At 43.3% G+C, this 19590-nt stretch overlaps 1 protein-coding gene across 4 annotated transcripts in view; it reads right to left on the minus strand.

Annotated features, from left to right (window-relative positions):
• CUNH21orf91 (chromosome unknown C21orf91 homolog) overlaps positions 1–19134 on the minus strand; it is a 29356-nt gene extending 10222 nt beyond the window's left edge. The window contains exons 1-2 of one of the 4 annotated variants that reach the window (XM_031364288.1): positions 18797–19134; positions 18239–18372 (exon numbers count right to left, since the gene is read on the minus strand). In XM_031364288.1, coding sequence (XP_031220148.1) covers positions 18239–18365 — 127 coding nt within the window. In that variant the 5' untranslated portion in view covers positions 18366–18372; positions 18797–19134. Of the gene's footprint in view, positions 1–1391; positions 1554–18238; positions 18373–18736 lie in introns of those variants that run through there. The other 3 variants (XM_031364287.1, XM_031364285.1, XM_031364289.1) reach the window with 3 other exon arrangements.
• Between the last annotated feature and the right edge of the window lie 456 nt (positions 19135–19590).

Genomic DNA, 19590 nt, shown 5'->3' on the forward strand with positions numbered 1-19590 from the left:
ACACACACACACACACACACACACACACACACACGCGCGCGCGCGCCTTACAAGTGTAATGAACTGTTTAATTTATTTTGTAAGAAGATCAAAATGTCTATACTTTCTGCAGTTCAATTTTACACTTATTAAAACTGATCAAGGTAATTTTATCTTCTAGAAGAAATGAATACCACACAATTATTACTCACACAGCACTAAATACATTAGCTGGTATAAATTTAACTCACAGGTATTCATGACACACTAAAAACAATGGAAATATTTTGACTCCTTTTTTATAGTTCCCAGGGTTTATTTTTGAAGCTTTTCGAAATATAGGATACATTTTTTCAAATTCAAAGTGTATTTAAAAATAGTCATATATTTTTATAATTCAAGACATACTATCAAAGTCAAACAGTGCTCCCTCAATATTGGAGGTGAATCATGCATGTGGAGTTTTAAATGAATGCCTGCCAGAAGGATTATGTTTAAATTTGCATGAAAATAGTTAGGAGACTTACTGAGGTATGAGGTTTAAAAAACAAAACCCAGCAAAACACATTTCAAGGACCATGAAATGTTATATTCCTTATTCTCTCCTTAGTTCAAAAGCTCAAGTTGTAGTTTTGTTAATTGAACTTGAAAGTCTGGTGAGTAATGAGACAGTGGAAAATTGGATTTCAGTGGTATAAAGTGAGGAATAAAAGTGTAATACTACCCGATACCAGGACTTGATCAGCTTGCCCCAAATCCCATGCCAGGTGTAGCCCATCAGCTCCACACCCTGAATACACGCTTTGTATATAACCTACAACTTTTGCTGTAGATGGTCCTGTAGGCTGCTCCCTGAATTCATGACGACGAAATGAAACTCCTCTGCTTCCATTCTCAACACTGAAACCCCACTCACTCTAGAGTGTGGAAACCTCTGATGGTTCAGAAAAGAAACTGGAGCGTTTGTCCTGAGAGCTGCTCTCGACCCATGGTTAGATGCTCTGCTACTCATCTTAAAGGGATCCTCTTCCTCCTCGTCTTTGTCTTCATCCCTAAACATCTTAAATCCTGCTTCACCCACTGCAAACCTGGGCATTATCCACATCTAGCAAGCCCACAGTTCCCCCTAAGAAGCTTTCTCTAACCAACACACCTAGGTTAGCTTATTACACATGATTTTACAACCGCCTCTTCATTGGCTTTTATTTCTTGCCAGTTAAGTTCAGTGTAGAAAGGGGTCATTATCTAGCTTACTAATAGGCATCCGGAGTCTTAGTGTCTGGCGCTCCACAAAAGGTAGTTAAACGCATCAGAGAAAGTTGAGAGTATTTAAAACGCAGCAGCAGCAATGATAATCATATAAGCCTTCTTTTACCAATTGTCATGTATAGACTAATTCACTGCGGTCTTACCCATCTTACTTAAAAGGTCCTTGGGAAGTCTGAGCAGCTTACGCAGAGGATAATTAAGGGCATCTTTCAGTGAAGTCATTCCTATACTTAAGTCCAGAGGGCTGGCAGTCTAAGGAAGTGGTGAATGGCACTAATACACAAATAGATTCCTGTGCTACCAGTCTGCCAAGAAAATCATAAGGTTAACTTCATTATGTACTTTAAATAGCAATCTACATAAGTATACAACTAGGGCTGATTCACAGAAATTACCACTTATCCAGTGATCCTTTAACAGTTTGGGTCAAATTATAATAAAAATTTAATGCCACTGAATTTTAAAATTTAATTTGAAAATATCTCTAAGCATACTTTAACTATCTCACTTAATAGCAAACTAAAAAGTAAAACAATAATATCACGACTACCTTATATAATTAACCTTTAATATAGAAAAACATGTATCAATATAATAGCAATATGCCTGCCTTAAGTAATTATGTTTTTTCCAATTTACCATTTCAAATTAGCATTGGAAAAGCAACCATTTCTATCATGATAGACCTCGGCATTGAAGATGTAATGGAGAGAAGCTGAGGCATGCCACTTTGTAAGGCTATAAAGGTATAACCTGGTTACAGTGGAGACCCCAGGATATTGGAGATGCCAGGGTTAGAGGATATTTCCCAAGGACAGCCAGAAGTACGGAATGGAGCTGTCCTGAGCCTCCAAGATAAGCAAAGTCAGAGAAGGGGAGTTCCCAAAAGCCTTCGGTGCCAAGGTCACCAATGAGTCCCAGATGTCAGATGTCACTGAGCTACCAGATTTAGAATGACACTCCTGGACTTAGGTTTTTACGTAAATGTCATTTTTATGGCCTTGATCTTCCTTCTTGGAGTAATCAAGTATTTAACTGACTTTGGATTTTCCAGGAGCCCAAACTTAAGAGACTTTGTAATTTTAAAGAAAAACTGAACTTTTAAGTAATGGGATTTTTTTTTTTTTTTAACTATAGGACTTTTAAGGCTGTACTATATTTTATACCATGATATTAACATAAGATCTTGGGGACAGACAAGGAAGGAAAGGTTACAGTTTAAAGTACTGTGCCAGAGCTGGCAAGGAATGGGTTGTCATAGCTTCAGCTGCCAACTTGACGGAGTTGACAACGCAACAGAAAACAAACCACAACACAGAAAATTACTTAAGCTTTTCTTCTTTCTTCTGAAAACTCTTCTGATAACCCATCTGGTAGGTTGTCTTCACAATTACATTCTTTGATTCCTCCTTTAAAATAAAATTGCCTATATCAAAGTCCACAGAGGGCCCCAAACTACTCAGTTGTGAATATTTACTTGTAACTGCCACTGTCACTCTTAAAATGGAGCGTACTCCTGGGCTTTTAGTGTAATCTGCTCACTGTGGGAATACAATGCTTCTTTTGAACAGACAATACTCCAAAAGCCATTTTTTTTGAAAAGCCATAATTCCCAAAACTTTTAATGAGACATACTTCCATCTATCTATCCATCTACCCACCCACCCACCCACCCTTACCTACTGCAGATCATGTTTATGATTAACTCACAGTGAAATCAACTAAGCCATCTTCTCTTGGCGGTTCGTCAGCTGGTCCTGTCAAGAAGCTAGTTTTTATCCACACTGTCCCACACATGCCACACAGCTTTGCTTCATGTATTCCCCGATCACATTATCTGTCTACCTAGTGTACAGTTACTTATCAATTGGACCCTGATTTGATTTTGTGGGGTTTTCTATTAACAGGACTGTGGACTTTTTTCTTCCTTATTCAGATGAGAGTGTTAGTTATGACTTAAGTTCCAGGTTATTAATAGTCAGTAAGATAATCTAAGCATATCACCTTCAAATAAAACAATCATTTGTGCGGTAGTAGTAATATTGCTTCCAAATGTTTTTTTTTTTTTTTAATGGAGGTTCATATTGTGCCCAGCTTAGATAATTTCCAGGATTCAGAGTAATTTGTTTTGATAAATTCACCTTGGTTGCTAAGAGAGAAGTACTTGTACATATTAAATAATATCATGCTTGTTTAAGTAACTGTTAATTATAAACATGAGTAGATGTGCACACGGTTGCAATAGGAAAGATTAAAATGACTGAAAGGTCACTTCTTTGTTTTTGAAGAGCAGATAACTATTTTTCATAAGTGGAGCAGAGGAGAAGCCCTGTCTGTAGAGGTGGCATGCTCACAGGGTCTATACCACACGTTTGGTTTGGTCTCTATCTTAAGAGAGAGAAAAAAACCACTACACTCACATACAATTTTTGATTGCTGCTGTTGAATCAGCTCTCTCAGCCACCAGCTAATATAGAAGGCGGGCAACTTCATGGGAACAGAGAATGTGTTCTTCAAATCAAGACAGTCCATACCAATGCCTGTCTGGATTGTCATCTACCTGTGTGACCTCAAAGGCTCTCAGGCCAGGCGAGGCCACTTTAGCGTACCTTACAACTGTAGCAGTATTTGTCTGGATGGACTGGTTAGAACAATGTCTGACACACCCAGGTTGACTATATTACCATGCATTCGTTGAGCAAGCACTGGGCAAGCTACGGTTCAAAAAGATATTACCCACTGCTGCTGAGCACTGCCAACGTGGAGGGGTGTTCAGGTTATCTGTCCTGTCTTGGAACTAAAGGAGAGAAGGCAGGCCTGGATCTGAATAGGCCCTTCCTAAACTCCACGGCACCGGCCCCATAGAAAGCTTTTGCAGTTGTCCACAGTGCCCACAGAACAATGTTAATGAGGAGAACTCTACTCTTTGATCTCTCAGATGTTTAGCTAACTCAAGTGTCCCTTAAGTGACTAAATAAAGCCTGCTGTGTTCAAGGTCTTGCTATTTGAAAGCAAGGTAACCCGGCATCTCTGCACCAGGTAGCAGATGGAATTATTGGTGATCACATTGAGTCAGCATGCAGACGGGCTCAGCAACTATTCTGTGCATTTGAGAACCACCGACTCAGGAGAGACATACAACAGGTGGCCCTGTAAGGAAGCAGATTTCAGCTCTGGGCTGGTTACACCAGGCTCAAGATTTTGTGTGCTAAGAGGATTAAGCTGATAATCACATCAGCCTGCTTCAATAAATAAACTATGAGGAAGAACTTCAGTAAGCCAAGAGTCTAGAGAAGTCATGATAAAATACAAACCGCAACATCAAGTACCAGAGAAGAGAAAGAAGAAGTGGGTTCATGTATTGACAGTGTCATGTATTGACAGTGTGCAATGATTTCAAAACCAAATCAAACAACAAAAGAAAATTCTTCTCTCCCAGTGAATTCCACTTTTTCATTTTAACAGTTGGGAAGTTAGGAAAACACACCTACATAACAACTGTTTATTACTACAAGAGTACAAAAAAAATTCCAAATTCGACTTTACTCTCTAATTTGGATTGTTATTTTTCTTAACCAGTAATAGCCAACAGAACTTTCTGTGATGGTGGTAATGTTCCATCTAAGCTACTAAATACTAAATACTGTTAGCACCAGCCATGACGATACTTTATATTAGAAAGGAGGTAAGTGTGACCTGGGCACTCAACTCTGAATTTGAGTTCATTTCCACTTATTGAAATCTAACCACGTTGGTCAGGCCGCTGACTTGGCCAGGACAGCTCACTCACAGACAACTGATTAAGAAAAGGGACTTGCCTAGCGGTGGTGGCGCACGCCTTTAATCCCAGCACCTGGGAGGCAGGGAGGCAAAGGCAGGCAGATTTTTGAGTTTGAGGCCAGACTGGTCTACAGAGTGAGTTCCAGGACAGCCAGGGCTACACAGAGAAACCACCCTCTCTTTGAAAGCAGCACTGTAATGGGGGACACCAAGTCTGAAACCACACAATAAAGAGACTAGGTCTGCTTTTCAAGAACATTAAAGCACACCAAATTCAGATAATTTAAAGCAGCACAATTTAATAAAATTACACCATATGAAGTGTTAAGCCAACAATCCAATTTTTTAATCCTCCATATTCAAGTTTTTTACCAAGTACATTTAACTCATTTGTTCTAAAATCTATGCTATTTTTGTATGTGAGGTTATCAAATAAAGCAAAATTAAGTTATAGAGCGACAGCGCAGCCCTGGGTACAACAGACTTGGCAATTTTCACCATCCGCTGATGTGGCATACACAGGGATACTAACTTTCAGGAAGACCGACAGTGTCTCTCAATGGTAAAGCTATAAAGATGAATGCTACTTGAAGACAGCCTGAAATACGCTTTCATAGTAGCAACCACACGAATGGGGACAAGCCAGTCAGACCCAGAAGTGGATCTGAAACTGTGATGGTTTGTAGGGCCAGGGAGTGGCACTGTTAGGATGGGTGGCGTTGTTGGAGTAAGTGTGTCACTGTGGGGCATGGACTTTAAGACCCTACTCCTAGCACCCTGGGAGTCAGTCTTCTCTTAGGGGCCTGCAGATGAAGATGCAGGCCTCTCCGCTCCTCCTGCACCATGCCTGCCTGGATGCTGCCATGCTCCCACCATGATGATAGTGAACTGAACCTCTGATCCTGTAACCCAGCCCCAATTATATGTTTTTTATAAGAGTTGCTATTCACAGCAGTAAAACCTTAGCTAAGACAGAAACTAAGATGAACTGTGGTTCATCTCCTCGGTTACTGTCTTCTCTCGCCAAGGTTCGGACTGAGAAACTGATTTTCTTAACAGGTAGGAGTGACAAAGTGACCCCAAACTATTACTATAAACATTAGTTCTACAACTCTGTATCTTTGCTTACATTTGAACCACAGATGCTCACATTCCAGGTAAGTTTTTTTTTTTTTTCTTTCCTGGCTGTCCTGGAACTCACTCTGTAAACCAGGCTGGCCTCGAATTCAGAAATCCGCCTGCCTCTGCCTCCCAAGTGCTGGGATTAAAGGCGTGCACCACCACCGCCCGGCCCCAGGTATTTTTTAAGTGCTCTGTAACATCCTTCAATTACGTTGTGGGAAACTAAAGCTATAACCTGCGTATCAGGCCAACCTGAACCACACGGATGTGACATTTCGGCAGCAGACAATTCAGCTTCCCTTTACTTTGCTCACAGTCATATAAATATTTCTTTTTATAACATTTCTCAATGGAGATGAACGCAGGAACCTATTAATGTTGCAGCAGCGACCTACTGACATATATTTTATTTTCGGTAGAATAAACCATCTTTAAGTAGTGTGGCTATCTATCATAACTACTCATCACAATTCTAGAGTAAAAAACAATAAACTTTGAGCTAAATGAACAGGTGAGGAAACGAAGGGAAACCAACCGTTTGCACATTTGCACGATGAAACAAGAACGGGTATTAAATGACAGAGTGCACGGTATCAATTTAGTAGTGTGGGAAGACAGTAAAGCACGCGAGAAATCTACCCTCAGTGCCTACATCTCCTCCTGGGAACTTAAGCTGCATCACGACAGGAATTTAAGCAGGCAAATGAAAAGAGCTGTGTCCCAGTGTTTCAGCACTGCGAAACTGGAAACCAAGCAAGCAGTTCTCAGGGCGACGCTGGCACTTTAAAAAGCTGATGTGTTAAAGAGTTACCTACTGACAGGAACAAATGCTCCTAATGTAGTAAATGAAAATGCTGCATGGTAATGGTGTGGGCTCTAACTTTCCTCTTATAAGTACAATGCCCCTCCCCACATGCCTTCGCCCCAGAAAGTTCGGCAGTAGAGACACTGAGATTAGTAAACACGTCAGGTGTTTATGAACCCCTCTACTCCTTTTCCTTTCTGTATTTTGACTATTTTGTTTGAGAAGAACAATGCCACTTACATTTTCAGTAGGAAAAATTCAAAACACCACAGAGATTTCTGAAAAGAAATACAGTATAGTTTGAGAATGAACACCAGCGTCCCTTACTATTCAAGACAAACTGGGCTTAGGTTCTGTGCCATGTTTCAATCAACTAAGGAAGACAAGAAAGACGAAAGCACTGGAAGTAACAGACATTCTCAAAGCATACTGTATTAAAACTTTGGTGAATTCTTCCTCTGCTAACAATGCATCTCGCAGAACATTTAACCTAAAGGGAACACAGGCGAACCCATTTCCACTGAAAGTACGCCAGGCCCTGCTGCAGGGAGAGGGGGTCAGGTGCAGAGGTGGAAGACCTATGACAGAAAGGCCAACTCCCCAGCAATTTAAACTTCAACATCCACAGAACACGAAGCTACGGCGTCAGTGGGAAAGGGGCCCAGTAACCCAGTAACAGCAATGCCTAGGAGAAAACGGACTCCTTCAGCCCAAACCACACTACTAGCTCTTCATCACATACTGCACTCTCCTACTTTAACTCACACACTAGATCCATCACCTCTCAGCCCTAGCACAGGTCTCTCCCATCATGATTTTATTCATCATTCTTTCTCATTTAACACATACTCCAAGGGCTCAGCAATTACATTCAAGGAGGAGGGACACATGGTATTTAGGACACAGGGCAAGAGGTAACCAAAGGCACAAATAAAACTAAGACAGGAAGAAGGGAATGGAGCCTAGAGTTACGGTGGAGGGGGAATGAGAGGCAGGGGTAAGCAGTTAAGAAGGCTCCTATGGGGGACCGCAGCTGCCATCATATATATATATATATTGAACACCTGGTCTCCGGCCAGAGCAGAGAGCATTGAGATAAACAAGCCTTAGTTGGAAAAGCTGTGTGCCTCTAGTTTATGATGCAAGCTGGCATGATTTCTCACAGCCTATTATGCTTTGCCACGTAGCTGATGCTGATTGGGACCAGGGAAAGTATTTAACCCACAAGGGCTGGGGGCTGGAGGAGTATTAAGTATGTAGAGATAGTAAGTATGTAGAATTAGGGCTGGTGATGGGTTAGGAGATTTAGAAGTAAGTATGTAGAATTGGGGCTGGTAATGAGATAGGAGAGAAGATGTCGATATAGAAGTAAGATGTAAGGACAGATGTAAGATGTAGAATTAGGAATAAGTATGTAACTAATAAGATGTAAGTAGTAATAAGTAAGACGTAAGAAGAATATAAAAGAAGCTAGCTAGAGAAGAAGTAAAAATGAAGGTTCCTGATTAAACTGCATGGAGAAGGGCTCGGTGTTTGCCTCCTTATTTCCACTGGACGGGTCAGGCGGCCGACTGGCTCCTAGGATCCTGGGCTTGGTAGTACAGGGTATATATATCCAAGCTTATACTGAAGAGGTTGCCTCAGGAGGTTGGCAAGTTCAAAGTTAGCTTGGTTTACTGCAAGCTCAAGGGCTGCCTGGGAAACTAGTGAGACCTCACCTGAAAATTAAAAACAACAAACCAAACCAAAACACCACCCCCCCCACACACACACCCACATAAAAACCCTAAAAAACAAGGGGTGGGATACAGTTCAGCAACAGAACACTCATCTGGCACAAGTCAGGTACATGTAATACCCAGGATGCCACATCTGGGGGGGCTAAGAGCTTGACCCAGAAGAAATGCCAAGGCTGGCTCGCTGATGAGTCATAACAAAACAAATGCAGGATCAGACTTGTATTTTAAAGACCCTTCTTGGTTGTGCTGACGGAGGGGCCTTAAAGTAGGTGCTGTGGTGAGTGAGAGGAAAGGAAATAAATGGTTTCTGAAGGAAAACCTGTGAGGGAGTAATCCCTAACAGAGGAGCAGCGGAAGCGGAAGTGAGAAGTGTGCTTCCGGCCTGCATAGCAGAGGGGCTGCTTCCTCTCCATTTCAGCCCTAGCTCTTCACTTCCTGTCCTCGTTTTCTTCACAGGCCATGATCCTGTGCGTGTAATAATAGGAATCACCTTTTAACCCTGGGTGGTTGACTTTTATCTACGATCTGGGAAAACTTGTTCAGGATTTCAACCTGTTATCTTGTGCTGGAAATAATTCTGTCCTAAGTATTGAGTAGTTTCACTTTACAGTTAATGTTTTCGTATGTCTCATAACACATTTCACTCCTGGGTACTGGTATGAATCGACCATGATTTTGAGCTAGAGAGCCACTTGTATGCATTTGTTATTAATAATTATAACATTATCATTAACAAGAGTGCTCTGGGTTGCATGGCCCACGTGCTTGCTTTGAACACCGATTTCAGAGCACATTTATATGCACAGTGAGTGCCCACTTGGTGGCTGCTGCATCCAGAATTAAGTGTCTGCCTGTGTCAAAGGAGCCTAGAAAAGCATTCCAAGACAGTCTGCCCAAACACTGTTTTTATAGTTCTAGTCAACTAAAATAACCAGACACAACTGTTAGTGCTAGCTGCACTGTGCTGTTATTCTGAAGGGAAGATAAAGCTCTTTGGTTATATTAGTAAGACTCACAGCTTTGAGTAGATTCCAGAAAGACCTTATGTAATTTGGTAAGTAGACAAAAGTTTCCTCGTGGGTCAGTCAGTTTAGAAAAAACTTAAAGGCAATTCTCTAAAGTTCTTCTGACTTGACCTTAATAGGGATAGAATGACATGGTCCCAGGAGTCATGGGCTTAGGGCTCATTTGTATAATAATGTACATATTGTCAGTCCTTCAAGGAAGGTCTTCCATGTTAACATTAATGATGCCCACGATAATCCGGCTAAGGTTTGGCTATTGTTTTAGCAAGATGGTAAATGCTGGGACCTTCAGGACAGCCCTTAAGGCTGTGGAAAAGGACTCTAAAAACATGAGTTCGGAAATACATAATTTTTCAACTATGCAAAAATATAAGGATGCAATATGAATTGTATAAGGAGTTTCACAGACCTAAAGAAACAGAGGCAGCCACACTATGAGCCAGCTCGCCAGAAAGATACAGACAGGCAGATAAAAATGCAGGCATATTCCTGAGTTTAAGGTCATCTTGGGACAGGGAATTTAGGTCCAGGTGTGATAGAAATGGTAATTTCAGGACTGGGTCCCACCCAGCTAGCTTACAGACCGTGCTTAACAGAGGCAGGCAGATCTCTGACTTCTTTTGCAATGTTAAAAGAAAATGTGTGCCTCTTAAGCTCTTGCTCCTGCTCTCACCTCTTGCCCCCCTCTCCCTTCTCTCCTCTCTCCACATAGCCATGGCTGGCCTCTACCTTTCTCCCTCCTCTTTCTCTCTGTTTTCTACAATAAAGCTCTAAAACCATAAAAAAAAAAGAGAGAGAGAGAGAGAGAGAGAGAGAGAGAGAGAGAGAGAAAGAGAGAGAGAAAAAGAGAGAGAGAAAGAAAAGAAAATGGCCAGTCATTGGTGGCACACACCTTTAATCCCAGCACTTGGGAGGCAGATTTCTGAGTTCGAGACCAGCCTGGTCTACAGAGTGAGTTCCAGTACAGCCAGGGCTACACAGAGAAACCCTGTCTCAAAAAAACAAAACAAACAAACAAACAAAAAACAAAAGGAAAAAAATAAAATAAAATGTGTGTTTCCAGTCTTCTAAGAATTAAGGGGCTAAGATCACAGGATGCTGATTCATAGGACAATCAAGGGAAACCTGGAGTAAACGACTGGGTTGACAGGTAAAATAAGACTGGGCTTATGATCTGCAGGAGATATCCAGGGATTCAGAGCAGCAAGAGAGAACTGTCTGAACACAGAGAGCCAGCAGGCCGGGAGGCTGTCTTCAGCAGGGCACAGGCCGCCAGCTTCAACCCGAAATTTGACTCTGAGTCCTTCCTTTCACTGCTCCCAGACACCCCTTCCTCAGAACCCCTCTCCAAGCCGAGGCTGGTCCTCAGCAATCTTCCATGTTACTTCACCAATTAAATACTCAGTCACTGTTCCATTAGTCCTTCTGTGGTGGCTGAACATTCACTGGTCTTTATGGAATTACATAGGAAAAGGAAATGGTGCAGGAGACAGATGCCTGCAGCAGTAAAGTGGACAGATTTCCAGGAAGAAGAGGGTGTAACGGAAGGTGACTACTGAGGCAGAGGTAATGATAGAAACATACACCTTTAATCCTGGCAGGTGGGAAGCAGAGGCAGGTAGATCTCTGTGTCCAAGGCCAGACAGGCTCACCCAACCTGCTTAGCAAAATTCTGTCCCGTAACAAGAGCAGAGAATAAAACAGAAGGGAGGGATGGCAAACAGGTCCCTGCTCATCGGAGGGACCTTTCTTGTTTCTGTCAGGCAGGGTATGGATCTGTGTCTTAAGCTCGCCTCAAACACACCACAATCTTCCTGCCTCAGACTTCTGTGTTCAGAAATTACCTGAAGAAGCCGCAAAGCCCAGACGAGAAACTTAACCTTTTTAAAGGACTCTGACTGCAGTCATTTTGTGGAGATATCCTCCTGCATCATCCCGCAAGGTGTACAAATCTCTACCCTCTCCATGCCTCATCTCCAACAGCAGACAGGAGGAAGGATTCCAGTCCAAAAATGACATATGGCGTAGAATAATTTACCTTCAGATACGCAGTCTCAGGCGCTCACAGATTATTGAAGCGAAGGTGTTTTAAATTAGTTGCAAATATAGATCATTTGAGGGGAGGGAGAGAAACAGAAGGCAATCTGCTAGATACTAGCATACGCAAGGTCACAAGAAACCAGGGGTGAGGCTGGATGGGCTTGGGCGAAATGCGCCAATATATACAAAACAAAGACAACACAGTGCGAAGCAGCCCATAGGACCAATTAGAGACAATGGGAAAACCCAATGTGGAGCAACACTCAGTAAGGAGTGCCCGTCACTATCCTTGAAAGGACATCTCATTACAGGGAAGGTGGCACTACTCTAGAGAGAATGTCCTTTTCCACAGAGAAGGGGCCACTGCCACAGGGTGCCTCCATCAGAGGGTGTGATCTACAGTTAGAGCAATGCTAGTATAAGACAGTCAAAGAAGCACCCTTTACCCAGTGGCTGCAGCTGTATCACAGCTGGCCTCAGAGACCTACCTGGGCCTGAGCGCCCGTGTGTCTTTTACTATCTAGGTGGCTGGAGACAACACCACTCACTTGGGTCCCTTCATTTTGTCACACACAGATGAGGATAAAATTATTTCTGCTTGGCCAAGATGGAAGAAATCTATATGTTTGCTGCAAGAAATGCTAGATTACACTTAAGAATCAGTTCTTAACATTAAGGGTTTCCAATTTCCCCGCTTTTTATTTTATTTTTTTTTTGCTGCAGTTTATCGCTGAGTGAGAGGAAGTGTTACTCATTTCCTGTTGCCTATGTTGAGGAGCACGAACCTCTCCACAAACGGAGCGCACAGTGCAGATGAGGAACCTGCCCAGTCTCACGGCAGTGGGGATTCCCACCTGTTGGTCCGGCTCAGGACTGTGTATCACTGTGTACTTTTGAAATGGTTTTGTTAGCTGAACCTCATAGGAGAGGAGAGTAGAAAGTGAGCTTTACTGGTGAAGAGCTGAAATTAAAGGATGTTTCCAAAGCAGCTGCAAGCAGAAGGGTGCCCGATAAAAACTTGTCTGAACTGAGCCCTGTGTGGGCGGAGCTAGGTTCAAATTCTTACCCCTGACCTACTGACAGTAGGCCTATTTTCATTACGTAAATTTTTCTCCTTAACTTTCTAGTCTCAGTTCGAAAGTCTAGGTTAAGTTTTAAAGTTTAGATCACCCACAAATGCTGGTCATGATGGTTTCTTTGTTGGGATTTGATTGGGCCTATGTAACAGGAAAGTGAGCTATGATGGAGTTGGGTATTTGTCATATAAAAAGAAGTTGGGGGTGAGGGACGTGGCTCTGTCAGTAAAGCATGAGAAGTGTTTGAACCCTATCGTAAAAGTGAGGCTTGGTGGCATGGTCCTCAGATCCGGCACTGGAGAGGCAGACATGAGAACCCTGAGTCTCACCAGCTTGTCAGTGAGCTCCACATAAAAACAGCTTCAGGGAAACTGACATTCAGTGAAAGGCCCCGTCTCCAAAAATAAGGTAGAGAGTGACTGAGGCAAGCCCCTGACCTCAACCCACCATGTGCAATCACATGCTCAAAACAGAAGGTGAGGTAGGAAGTCTGAGGTGGATAGCTCCAACTCCTTAAACAGAAAGACCCAAGCTTTGTTTCTTTCTGTTTCACTTTGCTTAACAAATAGTTTCCAATTTCAGGCTTCTGTCCCAAGCAAGGGAGGCTAACATTACCCAAGCCATTATTTACTTATTCCAGAATAGAAGGGAAAGTGTCAAGATGGCCTCCTGGGGAGAAAGGGAGCCTTCCCTTAGTTCCATCAAGCACCTTCCTGATGTTAGAGTTGCTGCTCTGTGTAAGACCGATGTCTGACAAAGGTACAGTGTGTATTGAGGAGGCAACTAATGAAATGGGTCATACAAAGACTCTCCCCCCAGTATTAATGGTCTCATCTGACTGAAGGCAAAACTGTTTCCATTTTGGTTGACATCGATTAGTGCTCAGATCAATCTTCTGGCCTTGGGGCTGAACTGCTTCGTGAAAGTTTGTTGAAAAATGGTTCCATTGTGAAGACCAGCATGTAGCCATACTTAAAGCGGTCTTGTCAAAAAGCTGTAAGGATTTTCAATTTTTTCGTTGGCCTAGCTTAGTCCATAAAACATTGTAATTAATCCAACTCCCAAGGAAGAGTGCTCCAGAAATTTATTATTGGGTAAGAACAAATGAAATTGAACCTAAGTAATTTGATAGTATATTTTAAGCTTGGGACTATTCCCCGGTTTCTCTCTGCCTCTGTTCAGGAGAGACTAATGGCTCCCCGTCCCTGGGCATCTCTTCAGGATGGTCAGCCGCTGAGACCATCAGCCATTTTTGAGGCCATTTTTTCGGGGATTTAAAAAAAAAAAAAAAGGCAGTTAAGAGAGAAAGAACACTGAAAGTACAGAAACAGTACTAGGTGTTACACTTAGAGAAGCTAAAAATGATACTTTAAATTTATCTTTTAAACATCTATTTATTTTGATTTTATGTGTATGGGCTTTTGCCTGCAAGTATGTATGTACAGTGTGTGTGTGCCTGGTGCCCACAGAGGCCAGAACATGGCATCGGGTCCTCTAGAATTGGAGTTTGAGATGGTTGTGAGCCATCTTGTGGGTGCAGGCCACCAAAACTCTGCACTCTCTGGCTTTCCAGGTAGGTAACTTACGATTTCTTTCCTATAGTCAACACCTGGCAGATAACTAACCCAGCAAGCCGCAGCACGCACTCTTAGCAGCTGAGCCATCTCTCCAGACCCTGGTTTTAGTTAACCTTAATATGCAGTGTTGCCACTACCGGAGGCCACCAAGAGAAAGAGGCTGCGGTCAGATGACGTTTGTTGCTTCCTGGCCCCAAGTAGTGGATCTGTTTGCTTGAGCAGGAAGGCACCGGCAATTAAAAGCAGGGTATGGAGGAAGAACAGAAGACCTTCAAAACAAACAACCCCTTCTGGCTTTCAAGTGGAAGAAGGGATTTCACACCAACCAGTGATGAACAAAGTTACGGAAAAAAAAACCCAAAAACTCAGGATTGATGAATAGTAAAGGCAGACAGTAGACTCACCAATGCCTTATTAGGAGAAAAGACAGATATTTTTTTCTTGCTAGAAAGATTCAGGAACCTAATTAACCTCAGTTTTCATGAAAGAATAAGAAATTAGGGAGAACAAATGGCAGACTATATACAGAGAAGCCAGACACACGCTTCCTTGTCAGCTAACAAAGCCAGCTTAGTCGGAAACCGAACTGGTTTAGTTATCTAAGAGTTGTATCTATCACTGTAAGAAAGAAAGCTTAAGTTACTTCTCTGAGAAGCAGAGTAGCTCCAGCCTTCCCGGATCCACTCGGAGGACCGTTACTGCCTTTGGTACATTACGGTTGCTTCATCGCAGGCCCCTAAGACCTGCCTTCAGTTTAGGGACCAGAAGTGATTTGGTTATTAAGTAGGTTAGAAAATCTACAACAAACTAGATGCCGGTACGTGTACTTGATCACTAACACTGTGCAAAATCTTAGAGTGTCTTAGGACTAGATCAGGGCCTATCCTCTGCTTGTGCACCGGTCTCCTTATCTTACAATCACATACAGTTTCCTGCTGGCGAGTTGTGGGCTACTAAAGTTACGCCAGGGAACAGTTAATGACTGAAGCCCTTGGAAGACACTTTTAGGTTTTTAAAGAACAGGGCCATGCTTTGGGGACATGAGAGTTAGTCAGTACCCACTTTCCTTCTAAATACTATGAAACTACAGGAAAAAGACCACTCAGAGCCATGCCTAGAATACAGTCGCTCCAGTAAGATCAGCCTGTGTGAGGTCAATTCACCCTTTGTCTTTGTTGCAGAAATACATGCAAGCACATGGCTCTTAAACAATTAGGCTCATTATTAGGAGGCCAGTGCTCATTTCATGTAAACAATCTAAAGTGTATAAAATGGCGTTTTCTTTCAAATGTGTGAACTAAAAACCTAGCCCAACTGCTGTGGCCCTCGAGACACTTCACTTCACTTGGGCTCTTTGAAGAAAAAAAAAAAAAAACAGTTAAGAGAAAATTTAAAGTCTCTTAGCTAAGAGCAACATCACCACATTGCAGACAAAGCTATACTAAACCGGTAAATGTCCTCTTACACCTCAGTTGTAGAAAGGAAACTACAATAACTCAAGTCACTAACAAAGGAGAAGACTAGACCCCATCTTTACTTTCCCCCACTGATTTAGAAACGTGTAGAACGTCTGTGTGGTGTGTGCCACAGCTCACACCTGGAGGTCAGGGGATGGCTGGAAGGAGCTGGTTCTTTCCTTCCTCCAGGTGAGATCCAGGAATTAAACTCAGCTCCCAAGGCTGGGCATCAAGCGTCTTTTCCTGCATCTTGCCATCCTGCCAGCCCTCCAATGATTTTTTTTTTTTTAAACAAGACCTAGGTGGGTACTGATATAAAAACCGACATTGGTGGAAATCTTTCCCCATCTTCCCATAGCAGTATGGCAATATTAAACTAAACAAATAGCTCATTGATGCAGTAACAGTGGAAATACATCTGTGAGCAAGGAACCGACAGTTCGGACAAACGGAGAAGGCTTTTGAACGCCACCTGTAACACACATAGAGGACGAAACAGTTCTAACTCAGATTGAGAATCGCATTTGTCTTTTAGACTAACAGACAACTATTATTTTAAAACATAGGACCGGGGGTCATGCTTGCACATCAAGAGCTAAAATGCTCACAAGTAGTTAAAGGACATCTTCAGAAGGGCTAGGAAAGCAATTATGAAAACTGAGGTCTCTGCAGTAAAATTTTATATGGCATGATGACTTACTTATTTATCAGGAAGCACCGATTAGGGAGAGCTGGCTGAACCAAAACGCAATTAGGATTCAGGAGGAGGGATTTCCAGCATCTATCCCACAATTAACTACCTATTGACATTAGATCAATAGGATTGAGGTCACATCCACAAGAACTAGCTAGATGGCTGAGCTTCGAAGCCCAGGACTATGAATTACTAGCTATGTGCTTTTTCAAACTATACTTCTTAGGTCTCTCAGGTTCCATTCCATCACATTCAAAGGAGTAATAATAGCAGGCATCCCAGAGTTATTTTGAATGAAGATAATCCAGTAAGACGCTTAGGGCCAGGCTTGGCACAGAGGTGCTCCCAGCAAACATTTGCCTGGCACATAACAACAGCTTGCTGTCACCACTCCAGCAACCTGGGCAGCCCACCCGCCAGACCTCATTTCTTCCACAGACAACACAGACGCTGCAAGTTGATCATTCTGACGCCTTTGCCCTTCTAAAATGTAAACTTCCAGGAGGTGTCAAAACACACATGGAAAAACTGGGTTTCCAAAGAGCAGAAGTGTGCCCTCTCACTGTGGCACAGAGAGCATGAACATAAACTCCACACAAAAAAAAATCATATTTCTAAGTCATGCTTTTAAAACTAGCTGTAATCACTACATTTACTAAAGCCAAAGTAACAAGCATACTACTTAACCCCAAGAAATTCCGTGATGCTCCAACACATACCATTTGGAAGCTGTAACATTTCTGCGTAACAAGTCCTAACAGGAATGTCAAAGTCTATGATCATACTACATGAGTGCATTTAGCCATAAGGGTATTTTGTACCTCTTAACAGGAAAAAAAAAAAAAAGATCATGAAAATCTTTAAAGACAAAATGAAATGTTCTTTTGAAACTAAGCCCTTAAGCATCCAGGTATTTCAAAATATCTAGTATCTAGTAAGATTTTTCTCCACTGACACATTAGAACCTCAAAATTCAAGTTACAAGCAAATTTTTATTTTGGGGGGAATTTTAAGATTCCTCTTCAGTGTGATTCATAGATACCCCAGAAGACTTGGGGTTTCATTGTGACAGGTGAATGGTAAGGTTACATGCCATGTTTCCTGGAAACAAGAGTCCAGTGTCCAGGACCCAGGCATCTGTGTACTCAACCCACCTTAACAAAAGGGTTCATTTCCACGAGTTTCTTTTCCACATTCTCACAATGACACTGGCATCAAGAAAATTTAAAAGCCCTTTTGGTTTTTTTAAAGGTTACTGAAAGTAGACGAAGTTCTTTAAAATTTTTTATAAACTTAGAAAAAGTAAAAGTTCATTAAAATTCAACACATGATGGGAAAATAGAGACTAAGTTTGGTGGAAAGGAATAAAATTAAATCTGCCCATGTGAATGGTCATGTTGATTCTATTCTAACAACATGTGCTAAGTAATGTTTATCAGACAATACCTGCACTTCATTTCATATTAGTTAAAATGAGCTTAACACTGTGTTATAAAGACAAAATTTTTCTTCGACTCATAACTATGTTAACTCTGGCTTCATTTCCAGAAAACCTTAGCAGATCCTCACTTATCACAATCTCTAGGCTTTCAAGCAATTTCAGTGTTATCTTCAAGCATTTCAGAGTAAGTTGTACAAAGTACAGGGCATGCAGTTAAAACCGTAGTATGCTTACCCTCGAGATTTAGCTCGAAGCAAATGTGGCAAAAGGAGAGTGTGTCTTTGTCTGTTCCCAGTTTACAAACACTGCAAATGTTGTCATCATTCAAGTCAATGTTTACAAACTGCTCCTCTTCGTTCATAGTGCCCCTGTGAGGAAAGAGAAAAGGCAAGTTACACAACAGCAAGAACTTGCTTATGGCCTGCAGTACCGACAAAAACCAAAAAACCAAAAAACCAAAAACCAAACCCCGAAAAAGGAGGCTTTTGCAACTGCCCCATCAGGCAAGCATCGCCATGCTTGGAGTTACAGTATCACAGTTTTACTGCGGAAAAAAAGCACAGGAATAGAAAAGGGCTGCCCACAGGAGACACCCGCCGCCCAGGTCCCGTCGGCAGACACTGGATCTGTCAACCAACTTCAGGTCGGTCGCGGTGGCTAGAAAGAGCCGCCGGGACGCGGCTTTGCCAACTTCTGGGCGAGCGCCTGGAGGTGTTCCGCTAACTTGGTTACCGGGCTCCGCCGCGGCAAGACGCACGTGGGGACGGGGACACCCGGGAAGGATCGGCTCACGTCGGAGACCCCGCAGCCACGGACCGGAGGGGCCCGGGGGCGCCACTCGAGGATCGTGGGCGGCCGGCGCGGCGTGGGATCCGTCTCGTCTGTCCGTCCGTCCGTCCTGGCACGGGTCCTGCGCACCAGAGCGGCTCAGAGACGGTCCTCTACCGTCCGGCTCCGCGGGCCGCTGTCCGCGCGCCACGATCCGCACTATTGTTTCCGCCGCCGCCGCAGCGCAGATGGCTGCGCGCTCCGCCCCGCCCCGGCCGCCTGCGCCACCCCGAGCCGCCCACGGGGAGAGCGGCTGGGCCAGCCCACAGCCCCGGGGCCCCACGTGGCCACCGTACCGCGAGGAGTGCAGCCGCCCTCCGCCCGCCCGTTCCCTCCCCGCGCTCCCGTGCGCATCCCCCGCCCCCAACGCCCGCGCCTCCTCGGCGAGCATCTCGCGCCCCTCCGCGTGGCGCACATGGACCCGTCCGGCCCGCCTCCCTCCAGCCCCCGAAAACTCCAGCCACTCGCGGGTTGCAGAAATGGGCCCACCGCGAATGCTCTAGGGGTTAGAAGAGGGGCGGGAGGGGGGAAAATGAAAAAGACACACGCGCGTGGAGAGTGGATTGCTTCGAAACCAGGAACCTGAACCACGTTTTATCCCTAAACTCCTGTTTCATGTTGGTTGACTTACAGAATAAGATAAAAGTTGATAATTCAGGTATCCCGATTTAGGTGTAATCCTAGAAGCAGAGCATCTTTTTCCTTCTGATTATGTCTTGATGAGACGCCCCTCCCCAGGAAGTGGTACCTCCCGAGCA

This window comes from Mastomys coucha, unplaced genomic scaffold, assembly GCF_008632895.1.
Source record: "Mastomys coucha isolate ucsf_1 unplaced genomic scaffold, UCSF_Mcou_1 pScaffold12, whole genome shotgun sequence".
In the NCBI taxonomy this organism is placed as follows: Eukaryota; Metazoa; Chordata; class Mammalia; order Rodentia; family Muridae; genus Mastomys; species Mastomys coucha.